Source organism: Sciurus carolinensis, chromosome 16, assembly GCF_902686445.1.
Source record: "Sciurus carolinensis chromosome 16, mSciCar1.2, whole genome shotgun sequence".
Lineage (NCBI taxonomy): Eukaryota > Metazoa > Chordata > Mammalia > Rodentia > Sciuridae > Sciurus > Sciurus carolinensis.
The window spans coordinates 56452219-56468679 of record NC_062228.1 but is presented as its reverse complement, the minus strand read 5'-3'; the positions used below and the strand labels follow the sequence as shown (position 1 = coordinate 56468679).

General features: G+C 61.4%; 1 protein-coding gene across 2 annotated transcripts in view; it reads left to right on the top strand.

Annotated features, from left to right (window-relative positions):
• The window catches only part of Slc8a2 (solute carrier family 8 member A2), a 28235-nt gene that overhangs the window by 207 nt on the left and 11567 nt on the right, over nucleotides 1–16461 (top strand). Inside the window, exons 2-5 of one of the 2 annotated variants that reach the window (XM_047527336.1) lie at nucleotides 3260–3340; nucleotides 3585–4275; nucleotides 8293–8957; nucleotides 14888–15310. In XM_047527336.1, the coding sequence (XP_047383292.1) occupies nucleotides 3288–3340; nucleotides 3585–4275; nucleotides 8293–8957; nucleotides 14888–15310 (1832 nt within the window). In that variant the 5' untranslated portion in view covers nucleotides 3260–3287. The remainder of the gene's footprint in view (nucleotides 1–3259; nucleotides 3341–3584; nucleotides 4276–8292; nucleotides 8958–14887; nucleotides 15311–16461) is intronic. The other variant, XM_047527337.1, reaches the window with a different exon arrangement.

The following is a 16461-nucleotide window of genomic DNA, read 5'->3' as shown; positions in this document are numbered from 1 at the left end:
GCCGCACGCGTGCCGGGACCGGGTGTGGGCAGGGCCCCGGGGCCCCGGCCGCCGCCGCCTCCCCGCGCCTGGTGCGCTCGGGGTCCCCCGCGCCTGGCCCGGCATCCCTGCTGCCTCGCTCCCCGGCCCTCGCCGGGTCCCCCTGCCCGGTCCCCGTGCACTCCGGTGCCGACTTCGAGTCCCCCCGCTCGCTGCCCTCCGCTTGCGCCATCTCTGTGTTTCTCTGTCGCTCAGGTCTCCGCGTTCCTGGTCCCTGTCCGTCTGTCTGTCCGTCTGTTCGTCATTCTGAGTCTGTCTCCCGTCTGCGCCTGTCTCCCTGTCCCCGGGTCTCTGTTCCTCCTCTCCCTGGGAGCCAGTCACTCCTCCTACACACCTTTGCCTCCGCCCCTGGCAGAGGGAGACCTGGAGGAAGAAGGTCCCCCGCAGAGTGGGCTCCCCGGCAGGCTGGAGTCCCCCGAACTCCTCTCCCCTCTTCAGCGGAGCTCCCGCCCATCCTCCCAGCCGGCATCCGCCCCATCTCTCCCCAAGACAGAGCCCCTCCCCTGCCTTGTCGCTGGCATTCAGAGGCTGGTCCTTCCTGCAGTCTAACCTGCAACCTTTGTAGTAGAGATTGGACTGATTAGTTCTTTCTTCTGTCTAGCTTTTCCTTTCCTCTTCGAATAAACTGGACCAGTCCTTCCTACAGTCTAACTTCCACGCCTCTTGCTGTTTGTCCAGTTCTTGACTTATTCACTCTTTTGACAACTACTGAATGACTGGTATTCCAGGCACAGCACTAGGTGCTGGGTCAGATCATACTGGTCCTTCCCACTGTCTCACTTCCACCCCTCTGGAGGCATGCCAGTCTCAGACCTGACAGCAGGGTGATTACAAGGGCTTTCCCGCCCCCTCCTGGGGACTTTGAGAGGACCCTTCTGAGTCCAGATGCTCAGGTGTCCTCTTCCTTCCTTGAGGGACAAGGCCCTGTGGAAGGTGGGCGAGAGTGAGTGACCAGGGGGAGGTGTGAGCCCACAGCTGGGGCCGGGTGTCCCCCGCCTTCCTGGCTGCGAGTGAGGCCCCCGCCCGCGTGACAGTGACATGTGGGGACTCCAGATGGCTTCAGAGATCACCGGGTCAGGAGTCCCACACTGGACTCTCCCTCCCTGCCCTCCCTGACTTGGCTAAGCCCGTCCCTCCTCCAGACTCAGGTGAGCCCCTGGTGTTTGGGAGCCCACGCCGAGCTGTGTGCGCCCCAGGCTGGGACACCTGCCCTGCCCCCAGCTCCACGGAGCCCCTGCCCCGCCCACTCTGTGGGCAGCCAGAGGGACCCGCCCCTCGGCCTGCAGTTGCGGAGCCCCTGGGCGTGTGAGGAGGAGCTGGGTGCTCACCGCTGACCCAGCTGGCCACGGGCCCACGAGGCCAGAGAGAGATAACCCGAGATCTTGGCTGCTGCCTCCCTGGGGCCCCTCGAGGTGCCTGCCATCTGCCCACGCGCCCTCCCCAGGCTCAGGATCCTGTGGCCCCTGCAGGCTGAACCCAGATTAGGTTCCAGGGCCACTGCTGGACCGGAGGCCGAGGGGAGCCTCGAGCTGCAGGAGCCGCAGGCTCTTGGTCATTCCTCCCCAGGCCCACGAGAGGGACCGGCTGCAGGTAGAGGGCTGGGGGGCCACCGTGGCAGCCGTGCAGGGAGCAGGGCTCCGTGCACCCACCCTGGTCTCCCTGGAGGCCGCGGCAGCAGAGACAGGTGGTTAGACTTGGGGTAGACTTCCCAGGCTGCGGCCCCCTCCCAGAGAAAGGGTCAGATGTGTTGGAGGATTTCTGACTCCCTGGTGGCCCGTGGAGGAGGGAGGAGGGAGCGAGCCTAAGTGTTTGCTCTGGATCCTGGTGGGTCTGTAATTATGCCTAAGTCGTTGCTAATTAGGGGGCTGATAATTAGCATCACTGGGGGCCTTGCCGAGGGGGCTAATTGTGCAGTGGCCCTTTAAGGGCCACCCCTCTCCCCGCCCCTGCCTCAACACACTCCCGCTCCTTTTGGAGAAGTTCTGCCAACATTCTGCCTCCCTCCCCCAGAGGAGCAGCTCCCAGCCCATGGGTATGTGGGTGGGAGTTGGGGGCAGGCTGTGGGTTAGACTCCCAGAGGAACTTTTTAGACAGAATTGGAAGTTACAGGGAGACTTAAGGCTGATGGCAGAGAGAGAGGTCTGAGAGGGTGGAGGCCCAGATGACACCTCCTCCCTCCTTCCCTCCCTCCTCCTTATACAGGCACTGGGTTACCATGGCAACACGAGGGCGGGGCAGAGGAGCTCAGGCTTGGAGCCCCTCTTGTAGCAAGAACCTGGGAGCCACAGAGTTGGTGCTGGGGGACTTTGGGCAAGTTATTTAACCTCTCTGAGCCTTGATCTTCTCATCTGTGAAATGGGTGGGGACTCCCCCAGGGGGATGGTGTCCTTCTGGATAGAGATTCAGGTAAGGTGACATCAGAGTGGATAGTGAAGCGGGAGAGGGTGGAAGGCTAGTGGATGTGTGGAGGAGTGTGTTCCAGGAAGGGCAGCAGCAGGTGCAAAGGCCCTGAGGAACAGACGTGTCTGGTGCATCCCAGGAGCAGTGAGGAGGGGTAGTGTGGCTGGAGCACCCTGGGCGAGAGGAGAGGCTGGGAGGCGAAGCGGGCAGCGAGGGGAGGCCAGGACATGCAGGACCTTACAGGCCAGAGAAAGGACTCGGCGCTCTGAAGCAGCAGCCATGGAGGGGTCTGAGCAGAGGACCTGTGCTAACAGGTGTTTTTAAAAGAGAGCCGCACACGACAGAAATGTCTGCCCAAAGCACAGACGGGCCATGGGAAGCGCGTGGGGCAGGAGGACCCCACACCCACCAGGGCCTGGGGGCCACGGCTGTGAGGAACTGGGCAGTGGGGGGAGCCTGGGGAGAAGCCAGAGCAGAGACCCGGCCATGCTGGGCAGATTGACAGCTGCAGGGAGGGATGTGGGGGAAACTCCAGCAGCCGCTGCCCAGCCCCCTTAGACCCAAGAGAAGCCCCCTGGGGGCCAAGCTGACAACCACTGGAATCGCCTAACAAATTCGGGCTCCAGCCCCCCACCATTCACACCAGATTAAACAGTGCTCTTTCTGTGCCTGGCTTCCGTCATCCGTTGCTTCCTCTACGGGCTTCTTCCTGTTGTCGCGCACATCCACGTTCCCCTCCTTTCTCGGGGCTGTATACTATTCCACCATGAGCCTTCTGCTGTGTCTGCCTTGCTGCCGACTGGTGTCTGGGCCGTTTCAGGATTGGTGCTATTATCAGTAAACCTGCCATGAAGACTCTCGTAGGTGCCTCTTGGTGGACACGTGGCCCTATTTCTCTTGGGTAGGTTCCTAGGAGGGGACGGGGCCGCTGAGTCTCAGGGCGCACGATGCGTTCCCCAGGTGCTTAGGCCAACCTACCTTCCCACGTGGCGCTGCGGGTCCTCTGTGCGCCTCCTTCGTCCCGGGCCTCTTCCTTCGGGTCTGCCTCCCTGCGTGTCTCCCTGGCGGGTCGGCCCTCAGCCCCCTCCCGAGACCCCGCGAGCGGCAGTGCCGGCTCCCCTCACCCGGACCTCCTCCTCCCCCAGGACCCCGCGGCGCCCCATGGCTGCGCTGGCCTTGGTGGGCGTGGCGCTCCTCCTGGGGGCGCCCCCGTGCTCCGGGGCGGCGACCCCCACCCCCTCCCTGCCGCCGCGCCCGGCCAATGACAGCGACGCGGGCGCCGGGGGCTGCCGAGGCTCCAGCCGCTGCCAGCCGGGCGTGCTGCTGCCCGTGTGGGAGCCGGACGACCCCTCCCTGGGCGACAAGGCGGCCCGCGCCGTGGTCTACTTCGTGGCCATGGTCTACATGTTCCTGGGCGTGTCCATCATCGCCGACCGCTTCATGGCGTCCATCGAGGTCATCACGTCCAAGGAGAAGGAGATCACCATCACCAAGGCCAACGGCGAGACCAGCGTGGGCACCGTGCGCATCTGGAACGAGACGGTGTCCAACCTGACGCTCATGGCCCTGGGCTCCTCGGCGCCCGAGATCCTGCTGTCCGTCATCGAGGTCTGCGGCCACAACTTCCAGGCCGGCGAGCTGGGCCCGGGCACCATCGTGGGCAGCGCCGCCTTCAACATGTTCGTGGTCATCGCCGTGTGCGTCTACGTCATCCCGGCCGGGGAGAGCCGCAAGATCAAGCACCTCAGGGTCTTCTTCGTCACTGCCTCCTGGAGCATCTTCGCCTACGTCTGGCTGTACCTCATCCTGGCCGTCTTCTCCCCGGGCGTGGTCCAGGTAAGCAAGGACCCAGCCCGTGGTGCCTGTGTCGGGGCAGAGCCCGCAGGGATGGCTCTGGGCCTGCGGTGCTCATTTGTACGTCTGCAAAAGTGCATGCTCGCATCTGAGGGCCGCCAGGTGTGGTTGTGCAGGTCAGACACTGCACAAGGTGCTTGAGCCCCAGAGGGGAAGTCAGGCTGGGGTCCTGCTGGAGCTCCCAAACCACGTCTGCAGAGCAGGCACGGCCAGCGGTCATCCGCCGGGGAGCGGGACTGGCCGTTTTCCACTGCACCCCCCAGAGGGTTCGTTTCCACAGGGCAGCGTGTGTGCCAGCGCCTGCGATCTGTGCGGTGCACACCCGGTGTGTTGGCGGCCTTACCAAGCCTCGCGCTGTTTGCGTGACGTATTCCGCGTGCTGGTCCATCTGCATCATTGAGGCCACAGCCACGGCTCGCGCCAGCCTCCTGTTTTCTGGCGGTGCTACCTGGCCCGGGTAACTGGGCGCGATTTACACGGCCTCCCCGGCCTGCCTGCGGGCCTGCCGCTGCTGCGGAATTCAGCCGGGTCTGCCAGACACGCAGCCGGCTGCTGGGCTCCTGCATTATTCAGATGGGTCTCTGGTGTCGAGGTGATTCATGCTGCTCGGGGCAGCGTGTTCCGGCGTCCACACAGCCCGGCATCCGCTCGCACGGTTTATTCCAGCAGCGAGAGGGAGCCCAGAGCTGGCTGCCCGTGGACACCTGCGTCCCAGGTCATTTGCCTCACATTTGCCCGGGTCTCTGCAGGCCTGGCTCGGATCTGTTTCCCAGGCCCGAGGCCACCTCGTTTGCATGCCCCTCCCTCCACACATGCATGATTCATTGGCATCGCTGGGCTTCGGTCCCCGGTCCCCGGGGCGGGACCTGCCCCAGCCCTCAGATTCTGCCAGCTGGTGTCTCCTCCCCAGGATCTGAAGCTTTAGGGTGGTGCGCAGGGCAGACGGGGACTCAGGCGGGACTGGGGACGGGGCGACGGTGGCACCCTAGAGGGTTGAGGGGGAGAGACCCAGACTCCATGGCTGAGTGTCCTGGCCACCAGGTGAAAGTGCCGGGAGGGCGTCCCGTGGTCTTCAGGGGCTGCTGAGCGGAGGCCGTCTTCCCAAGTTGATCCAGACGTACGGGCAGGAGGCGGCCCTCTGAGAAGGAGCCGGCTGACACCTGGGGGCAGGGAGGCAGAACACCTTGGCCCTGGGCAGGGAGGCAGCCACCCGGTTCCTCCAGCAGCACTAGGGAGACCAGAATCACAGACGTTTCCGTGCAGAAGTGACATGAGATAAGGTGCTGCCACTTCCTGCGGGAGCAGTGATCCCAAGAGGGGGAGGAGCAGTCGACCTCTAGCCATTCTCCACAAATGCTGTGTGACCTCGAACAAAGCCTGTACCCTTTCTGGGCCTCAGTTTTCACATCTGATCTGTGAAAGGGGCCTTGACTTTATATATCCAATGCTGTTTATTTATGTATCTATTTGTGGTGTCGAGGATGGAACCCAGGTGCTCCCACCAGCCACAGCCCAGCCCGTCTCATTTTTCATCTTGAGTCAGGGCCTAGCTAAGTTGCTTAGGATCTGGACAAGTTGCCAAGGCTGGCTTCAAATTTCTGATCCTCCAGCCTCGGCCTCCTGAGTCGCTAGGATGACAAGGCATGTGCTGCCGTTCCCAACTCCAATGCCCCATTTTTACATCAGATATTTTGTTACGTCCTCTTTACGCTACTGGTTCCTAAAGTCAGAGGCCTAGGGTCAAATCCCACCTCTGCTTCTCTCTGGCTGTGTGACCTTGGGCAAGTCCCTTACCTTCTCTGTGTCTCACGTTCCCCACCTGAAAGTGGGGTCATCATGGTGCCGAGGTCTCGGGGCTGCTCGGATCATGGCTGCGTCGCTTCGCAAAGGCTTCAACAGCTGCTCTTCCCGTTCAGGAACTTGCCTGTGCAGCGGGCTTCCCGCGTCCATAGCTGTCCACGCTGGCCGTCGTCTCGGTCTGCACTGTTAGGAACGGCCTCATGACCCTGGGTGTCCATGGGACCTTCTGAAGGGAGGCAGGACAGGCAGTCCTGTTATGTAGACATGTCCAGGAGTGGCCAGAGGTCAAGGGTCATGACCTCCCTCCAGGTTATCGTGCCAACCCACCCCCAACTCATTTCCCGCCTGCGGAGACCCAGGGTGTCTCAGCGCCCTTGCCAGGTGGGCATCCCCCGTGCCCATTCTCAGCAAGGACCCTGGGGGGACAGTGAGCCTGTCAGAGGCGCCTGCCCCTCAGCTGCAGGGCAGTTCGCCCAGCCGGGACTCCTTCCAGTGACCAGGCTCCGCAGCCCTGTGGTGCTCAACCGAGCCTCGGGAGGAGGTCCGCAGCTCCCCCTGTGACTTCGAGCCCTTTCTCTGGCCGTGGGGAACACAGGACAGTGGGGTGTGTCCCTGCCCGGCCCGTCTGCAAGGGCTTCTGGGGCCAGCCAGCGGTCACTGCCTTCTGCCTTTCCTTCTTTATCTTCACTAAGAAATGTAGCGTTTGAACTGGGCATTTTTCAGTTAACCATTTTGTTTATTTTTTTTATTCTTCTCCAGTCCTGGGAATTGAACCCAAAGGCACTTTACCTCTGAGATTTTTTTTTTTTTTCGGTGCTGGGGATTGAACCCAGGGCCTTGTGCTTGCAAGGCAAGCACTCTACCAACTGAGCTGTAGCCCCAGCCCCCACCTCTGAGCTTTTTTTAATTATTATTTTTTATTTTGAGACAGGATCCTGCTAAGTTGAAATCTGTGATCCTCCTGCCTCAGCCTCCAGAGTAACTGTGGTTACAGACCTGTGCCATTTTACATTTTATCACTGTGCTGGGTGGCAAATCCAGGGTCTCTCGCATGCTAGACAAGTGCTCACCACTGAGCTACACCCCCAGCCCTTTTTTAAATTTTGAGACAGGGTCTCCCTAAGTTGCGTGAGCCTCCCTAAATTGCCAAGGCTGGCCTCAAACCTCTATCCTCCTCCCAGGTCTGGGATTACAGGCGTGTGTCACCATGCAGGGCACACTGACAAACCTCGGTGGGTGGTTCCTGAATGTGCCCAGGCTGAGCCAGCTGAGCCTTGGAACTCATTGAGCCCAAGACAGTCAGACTAGTGGCAATGATAATGACCATGTTACTTCACTTCTGGAGCGTTCCCAAGTGCCAGGAGGCAATGCTGGGCGTGCATATGCTCATTCCATCTCGGAGATGTCCCCGTTTTATGGACGGAGAGGCCAGGCCACCAGCCCCCTGTAGAGCCCAGCTCTCCGCTCGGGATGGCCTCGTCTGTGCTTGGAAACTCATTTAAGAGGCTTGGAGATGATGATCCAAACCTGAACCTCTTTTGGAGTCAAGAGTCCTACCCCTGGGGGCCAGGCAGGTTCTACGGAGGATCTGGCAAGGGCTGTGGCCACTGGTGGAGCAGGGGCGGTGGAGGGAACGCTGTGAGCAGAGAGCAGACCCCGAGGAGGACTGGGGCTGGAGAAGTGGGGCAGCCCTGGTGTGGGGGAGGAAAACGGTGGAGGGGTGAGAGTGGCAGATGAACCCGGCTCTGCCCTTCACGGGGGCTGGAACCACAGGGTGGTGGCTGAGAATGTGTGAGCTTCTGGCACCTGAGCAGCCGGGCATGATCAGCAGTGTGTTAAAGGGGACGGGTGGAGGGATGGAGGGATGGGTGGGTGAATGGATGGATGGATAGGTAGATGGGTGGGTGGATGGGTGGGTGTGTAGGTGGATGGATAGTGTATGGGTGGAAGGGTGGGTGGATGGGTGGATGGGTGGATGGGTGGGTGGGTGAATGGATGGGTGGGTGTGTAGGTGGATGGATAGGTAGATGGGTGGATGGATGGATGGGCGAGTGGATGGGTGGGGAGAGGCAGAGAGGTAGAGACAGGAGGCAGAGAGCCCAGTGGGTTGAGCCGCGGACCTGAGCGGCGGCTTGGGGACTGGCGGGGATGCGCCCCCTGCCGGCGCGGAGGTCGCGTGCTGACGCCTGGCCCCCGCAGGTGTGGGAGGCGCTGCTGACCCTGGTCTTCTTCCCGGTGTGCGTGGTGTTCGCCTGGATGGCCGACAAGCGGCTGCTGTTCTACAAGTACGTGTACAAGCGCTACCGCACCGACCCGCGCAGCGGCATCATCATCGGCGCCGAGGGCGATCCGCCCAAGAGCATCGAGCTGGACGGCACGTTCGTGGGCGGCGAGGCGCCGGGTGAGCTGGGCGGCCTGGGCCCGAGCCCCGCCGAGGCCCGCGAGCTGGACGCCAGCCGGCGCGAGGTCATCCAGATCCTCAAGGACCTCAAGCAGAAGCACCCCGACAAGGACCTGGAGCAGCTGGTGGGCATCGCCAACTACTACGCGCTGCTGCACCAGCAGAAGAGCCGCGCCTTCTACCGCATCCAGGCCACGCGGCTGATGACCGGCGCGGGCAACGTGCTGCGGCGACACGCGGCCGACGCCTCGCGCAGAGCCGCCCCGGCCGACGGCGCGGGCGAGGACGAGGACGACGGTGCCAGCCGCATCTTCTTCGAGCCCAGCCTGTACCACTGCCTGGAGAACTGCGGCTCGGTGCTGCTGTCCGTGGCCTGCCAGGGCGGCGAGGGCAACAGCACCTTCTACGTGGACTACCGCACGGAGGACGGCTCGGCCAAGGCTGGCTCCGACTACGAGTACAGGTGGGTCCCGGGGGCGCCCGCGCCGGCCGCTGCCTGCCTGCGGGCTCATGGCCTCGGGTCTGTCCCCGGCCGCCCTTGCCCTGCTGTGTACTCACCTGCAGCATGCATTCATTTATTATTTATTATTATTAATTGAACCCAGGGGCGCTTAACCACTGAGCCACGCCCCCAGCCCTTTTATGTTTTTATTTAGAGAGAGGGTCTTGCTAAGGTGCTGAGGCTGGTTTTGAACTTGCAATCCTCCTGCTTCAGCCTGAGGAACCACTGGGATGACAGGCGTGCACCACTGCACCCTGCTTATATAGTCTTTTTATTTTTTGTTTTGAGACAGTCTCTCTAGGTTGCCCAGGCTGGCCTGGAACCGGTGGTCCACCTGTCAACCTCCCATGTAGCTGGGGGATTGCAGGCTCATGCCTCAGCGCCTGGCCCTCATCCACTCCTTCTTGACAGAATTATTTGTGTCAGACACTGGGCCGGGCCCTTGGCACACACCGCTGGACAGGACAGCCTGGCTGCCTGCAGACTGCCCCCTGCCATTCCTCTTCTCCCCGTGGGCTTGGGGACCTGCCCCCTGTTGTGGTCATGGAACAAGCCCCTCCCTGGTGCTTAGAGAACCTTGATTTGGGGGCGGGTGTCCACCTATCCTGGCCCCTGTCCTAGGTGCTGTGCAGGTGGGGACTGTGCCCCGGCCGCTGCTCCAGCACCTGGGAGTCACGCACAGCTCTTGCTTGGCCGCCATGCCCTCTGAATGAAGGAGCTTTATTACATGCTTTGTTTCCTGTAGGGAGATCTCCCCAGGATCCTAGTAATAAGTGAGGTTCATGGAGAGCCTACTGTGTGCCAGGCGCTCTCCCAGGCACTCACACATAGTAGTAGGCAGGGTGAGGTTTTCATTATCTGCGCCTCCTGTTTGGGAGCCATGCTGTTTGATGATTGTCGTTTTACTGTGTGTCTGTATCTGGGAGGATAAGAGCCCCGTGCTCATGCTCAGAGTGAAAGTGCTGAGCCCAGTCTGCACCCGATTTGGAGACAGATGAGGTCCTGCCCTCACACTGCCTCCCGTGTCGCTGCTGGCTTCTGGTGTCAGCTGTATGGCCTTCTCTGCTGCAGCTCTAGTGTACATCTTATTACCGGGCTGATCCAGGCCGCCCATTATCTCCATCTACCCAGTGGCTAGTCTGTGCCAGAGGCGATTCTAGGCGCATCTGTCATGGCGAAGGAACCAGCAGAGACTCCCTTACCCCCCCCCTCCCTCTGGTCATAACTTATATACACGCTTGCCGACTCCAACAGCTGGGTTCAGTGTTTTCCTGCCTGGTAAGTGGCTGTCCCCTGCAGTCACAGCAGGGTTAGCCTTTAGTGGGCACTCAGCACATGTGGTGACTCAGACGACAGGCTTGGTCCTGGCGCTGCCCCTCAGCGGCCTGGTTTTGTGTAGGCGGGGCTCCAGCACAGGTGCCACTACCGGGTAGAACAAGCGCGCCCCCACGCGCCGTGCCTTAAGTGGAAGCTTCCTGAGCACCTACTGTGCGCCAGTGGGCACAGCACCGTGAACCTGGCAGCAGAGTCTCCGCACTCACCTTGCAAAAATGGTGAGAACGACCACACACATCAAAACGTGCTGCGGAATGGACGCTGCGCTGAGCGGTGCCAGAAGAGGGACCGGCTCGCGCTACCGCGGTCACTGCCTCTGCTCCTTAGCCCTCTTCGGGTAGGCCTGGGAGACCCCTCGTCCAGGAGCTCCCGCTGAGCACCCGCTGTGTGCGGGAGGCCTTGGTAGGGACTCCACGCCCAGCGGTAAAGGACACGGACGAGATCCCGGCTCTCGCTGGCCCGCAGACGCCTCCTGTCCCGGGCTCACCCGCCACGCGCGGGCGGGCGGGGCGCTTTGCAGCGAGCGTGTCAGTCCGCGTCCGGGTCTTTGCTTCCCACGTTAACAGCACTGGCCGTGTGTCTGCCCTGCCAGCAGTGGATCTGGCAGTGACCATCAGCAGTGGAGAAAGCCTGTGAAGGCCTGGGAGAGGCCCTGGGAGGCAGGGAAATGCCAGGGAGCGGGAAGAGTCCTGACGGTCGACAGGGCGCCGAGGCGCTGGAGCTGGGCTTCCCACGGCTGCGCCCGGCCTCCCGGGAGCCCTCGCCTCTCTGTCCCTTCTCTTCCTGGTGCTGAGCTCTCGTGTGTGTTAGTTGTCCATGGACCTTTATTTTATTTATTTTTATGCGGTGCTGAGAATCAAACCCAGGGCCTAACCCGCGCCAGGCAATCGCTCCGCCACTGCACTGTGACCCCAGCCTGGTTCTCTCCCTGACGGATCTCTAGCTGTGCCACTGGGGCTCCGCAGGACCTTCAGTCACCCAGTCCCCCTCTCCCCCGCCCTTCATGTCCCGTCTTCACTCGCTCCGGGCACACACAGGTCTTGCCCTGTGCCTCAGTCAGCCCAGGGTCCCAGTCACCCCCCGTCCGCCCCTCCTAGCCCCCTCTGGAGCAGGCGCAGTTCCTCACAGGTCTCTGTCCCACCATCCCTTGGCATGGGATCCCTAGCCACCGGTGACCTCCTCCTCTAGCCTCCCCTGGCAGTTGAGGAACCTGTGCTCACCATGCTGGGACTTGCCTTGGTTTGTCTCTTCACCCTTCCACTCCTGCCCACAGCCTGGTCCACACTGCCCCCGGCTCAAACCCTGAGCCTTCATGGAGGGACGTTAGTTCAGGTGCTCTTTACAGGAAGCAGAGGCCACCTTCTCACCTGCAAGGGACCTCACCTCCAAGATGTTGGAAGTAAGAGAGTAAAGGGTTGGGGATGTGGCTCAGTGACAAAGCACTTGCCTAGAATGCACCAGGCCTTGGATTCCATCCCCAATGCTGCACAAATTTAAGTTCCTTGGGCAAATCTCTGCCTTGGTCTGGGCAGATAGGGCTGCTGAATATAGTTGTTGAGGTTGCACACTGTGCAAGGACCTTGTATCTGAGCAAGCTCTGTTCATAGTGGACATTGTAGATTTGTATGTTTACTAGGACAGTCTCCCGATTCATGGAAATAAGTGTCTTGAAAAAACAGCCTTTTTCTAACTTTCACACAGGTAGCACATGGACGAGGGGTGACCCTGTGGGCCTCAGTTTCTCCAAATGAAACCTGATCTCTGAAACCCCTAAATAGCATAACTATGCCAACAGATTTAAGGTTCTATAATCCTAATACACTAAATGTCTGAAGTTCCAAGATTCCAGGATTCTAACATTTTGGTATTCTAATCCATACCCCAACCAGAATCTGAGTTGATAGCTCTAGGAATTTTGCCTTCTTGGAATCTGTGTGTCCAACGGAGGAACAGGAGTCCTATAAATCTAGTCTTCTGTGATTCTGATACCTGGCTCCTGTGTTATTTTTCTTCTCTTTACCACTGAGCCACGTCCCAAGCCCTTTTCATTTTATTTTGAGCCAGGGTCTCGCTAAATTGCTTAGGGCCTCACTAAGTTGCTCGATCCTCCTGCTGCAGCCTCCGGAGTCACCGGGATCACAGTGTGCACCACCACACTGGCCCTTAACACAGAATCATAACTGTGGCTACCATGAGAGGGAGTTGCAGACCCTCAACCCCTTGACTCCTAAATCCTAAGAATAACGAGGGGCAGGGCCGTGGCTCAGTGGGGAGCACTTGCCCAGCACCCCTGGGCTCAGTCCCTGTCCTGGGGGAAGAATGAAGACATCCTCCCGGTCACTGCATCTTGAAGATCACTCAGGAAACCTGACTGAGGAAGGGATGCTGTCCGATCTCCCACCCACGACTGCACTTACCAGCGTCCCTGTGCCTCCAGAGGCTGCGTTCTTCCGTCTTCCCACTCCGTCCATAGCACACGTGGCAAATGGTGGTCACATCTGCTTGGCCTCCTTCAGTCTGTGTTGGCCTCCGGGACTTCTGTGTCCCTGGCCCTTTGAAGATGATTGGCCGTGGCTGGAACAGCCCTTGGTTGGCTCTGTCCTGTGTCTGCTCATGGCTCGGCTCCCCTGCACACTTCTGGCGGAGGAGCCAGGGAAGGGGCCGTGTCCCCGGTGCACTGTCTCAGGAGGCACTGGACACCTGCTTGTCCGTCACCGATGTTCTCCAGTCTAACTGCCTGGTAAAGCTGATGCTGCCAACGCCACGTTCCGCCATCCCCGGAGGTTAAACTTGTGACATTCTGGGAAGCCAGAGTCCTAACATTCCAGCATTAATGTGCCTCTGTCACTCGCTAACTTCTCTTGAGTGCTTCCCCTGGGCCGGCAGGTGCCTCCCTGGTGTTAACTCTGTCCTCACCACAAGGCCAGGAGGCAGGCACGGTTATTGGCTCCATTTTGTAGATGATGCAACTGAGGCTCAGAGGGCTGCAGATCACTGACTGTGACCCACCACAGCTGGCTGCTGGCCGCAGGTGGGCCCACCCCGCCGGGAGCCACCACGGACGGCGCCTGCCAAGCCTCCGGCTTCCACATCAGGGAGCCCCTTGTTCCCCCACCCCAGGTCTTGTCGCCGGGATCTGCGCCCCCATCTCTTTGCCAGAACCTTGAGGTCCCTCTGTCCCTCCCACAGAACTGAGCTTCTCTTGAAGCCCTTTATCATAAAGGTGGTAATAGCAACGACAGACCGCTTATCAATCCTGTAGCGCGGTTCAGAACTGGCGCTGAGCCCTCATGGCAGGCTGGGAGGGACTCTGGGGTAAGTGATAGATTTTCGAGGTTTGATAACATCTCAGAGTCCTGTCGACGTCTGCGGTCCCACCAGGAGGAGCCCCGTCATCCCCTCAGGCTTTCGCCCTGGCTGATGGGACATCACTGCCTCATGCCTCGTGCTCCCCAGAATATCCGCAGGTGCTTCAGAGACCCCAAGCCAGCTCCCGTCCCTCCGTCCCTCCTCGGCTCAGAAGGCTGCCCTGACTGTCACTCAGTATAACCTGACTGAGGCCCGCTGAGGCCCACAGAGCCCTGTGCATCTGTCCCCTCCCCTCTCTGCCGCAGCCCCTGCCCCAGGACACGTGGCCTGCCTACTCCCTCCCTGCGACCCCCGCGGCTCCCCCTCCTCCAGCTCTGCTCACTGGACTCCTCAGACTCCCCACCCAGGGCAGCTCCTGTCCCCACCCGGCTCAGCCCTCTTCTGCTGGCACCCTCTTCTCGTGGGTTGCTTGCTACCAGGCTGCACCGACCTCTCCGCAGGCAGGGCTGTCCCCTCTGACCTAGCTGCTCTCTCCACACACAGACCAGGGCCTGGCACACAGAAGGTGCCCAGTTAGAGTTGGGTGAGTGAAAGAATAAGTGTGTAATTGTCGCTGCGCTGCAACTCTCCTGTGGGGCTGGGAGCCCCCTGAGGACAGGACCTGGTCACCACAGTGTCCCCAGACCGCTCAGCACAGGGCATAGGAGCTTGGGGAGTGTCTGTTGAATGAGTTAGTGATGCTGAAGTTAAGGGGTGTGGACTATCTTTGGGGGACACCAGGGAACACAATAGGATTTAGTTTTGTTTTGTTTGTATCAGAGGAGTGATAAGGCCCGTCCATGGTCCCTAAATCCCTGCTACTCACTATGGTCCCAGTACCAGACCATCCACACCCCCTGAAGCTCCTTAGAAATCCAGAATCTAGAAGCCCAGGCAGGGCCTTCTGAACCAGAATTCCAGTTTAGGAGACCAGGGGATCACCTGCGCCCCAAGGTTCCAGAAGTGGACTGGAGAGCACCCTGGCTGTGTTTCGCAGGTTGCTCCCCCCGCCCGGAGCATGCGCACTAACACCTCCTCCCGGAAGCCTGCCCTGATCTTACCCTCAAGACCTCCACGGTGGGAGAGGCCCACTCAGCCTCGTTCCCCCTGCTCTGCATCCCCTCCGGCAGGAAGCCCACCCTGAACCCCCTTACAAACACACGCTGTTGACCAACCCTCTTCCCCTTCTGCCCCCTCCCCGGCCGCAGCGAGGGCACGCTGGTGTTCAAGCCAGGCGAGACGCAGAAGGAGCTGCGCATCGGCATCATCGACGACGACATCTTCGAGGAGGACGAGCACTTCTTCGTGCGGCTGCTGAACCTGCGCGTGGGCGACGCGCAGGGCATGTTCGAGCCTGACGGTGGGGGGCGGCCCAAGGGGCGGCTGGTGTCGCCGCTGCTGGCCACTGTCACCATCCTGGACGACGACCACGCGGGCATCTTCTCCTTCCAGGACCGCCTGCTGCACGTGAGCGAGTGCATGGGCACCGTGGACGTGCGCGTCGTGCGCAGCTCGGGCGCGCGTGGCACCGTGCGCCTCCCCTACCGCACGGTCGACGGCACGGCGCGTGGCGGTGGCGTGCACTACGAGGACGCCTGTGGCGAGCTGGAGTTCGGCGACGACGAGACCATGTGAGTGTATTGGACCGCGGGGGACACGCCGCGAGGTCGGGGTGGGTGGAAAGGGAAAGGGGCCTAGAAATGAACTGCGGAGGGGGCGGGCCTGGTTGGGGCCCCAAGAAATGGATTTGTCTGGGAGAGGGGCGGGGCCTCTGGAGGGGCGGGGCCTGGGTATGTGCCTGCCAAATAGACTTGACTGAGAGCGGGGCGGGGCGTGGGGGCAGGGCGGGGCCTTGAGTGGGCGGGGCACGGTGGGTGGGGCCTGGGGCAGGGGCGCAGAGGTGGGCGGGGTCTTGGGTGGGCGAGGTCTGGGTGGGCGGGGCCTTGGGTGGGCCGTGACTGATGAACAGGCAGGGTTTGACCCAGAGAGCTCTCTGGAGACCAGTGACAAGAGGGACCCGAGATGGGAGGGTGGGCAAAGTGAGGAGAGACCGGAGAGATGAGACAGGGGTTTGGAGAAAGTGGTGGTGGCTGGAGGAGATGGAGCGTGACGTGAGGAGGGGGAGCCCCCGGGGATGAGGGCAGGACCTATGGAGGTGGGTCGCTGCCCTTGGAAATGGAGACGGGCCGAAGGGGATGGCGAGGTCCCGTTGGGATGAAAGGAAATAGTGGGGGACTGGGGAGAAGGCGGCCCCCGGAGACGGAGACGGCTGGGCCTGGGGAGGAGGGGCTCTGGGCGAGAGCAGGGCCTGGAGAAGTAAGAGACCGAGGGGAAGTGGTGTGGCCCTGGGAAAAGACGGGTCGGTTGGTGGGGGAAGCTGGGGGCCTGGAGGCCTGGGCTCTGGGGAGGTGGGCTGGATACAGACACACACTGGACGACGCAGGTGGAAGCACAGTCGCAGCTTGGTGCAAGGCCATTTAGACAGACGCGCACTCTAAAGCGTGGCCACGGCTGTCCGGATGCCCAGAGCCCTAGCCACCCCTTACACAGAAGCCCTAGTCTCCCCTGGAGTTCCTGCAGCCTCACCTCCCCCACCCGCCTGCAAGGACGCAGCCGGCACCTCCAGCTCGCTTGCCCGCGCGCGTCCGCCCCCGCACGCCCGGCTGTCTCCCTCCTGCTCGCCGCCCACGCGCCTCCCACCCGGGCGGAGCCCCCACCGCGCGCCTCCCACCTCCTCCCAGCCTCCGTGCCTCCACCGCGGACCGCGTCCGCCTCTCCTGTC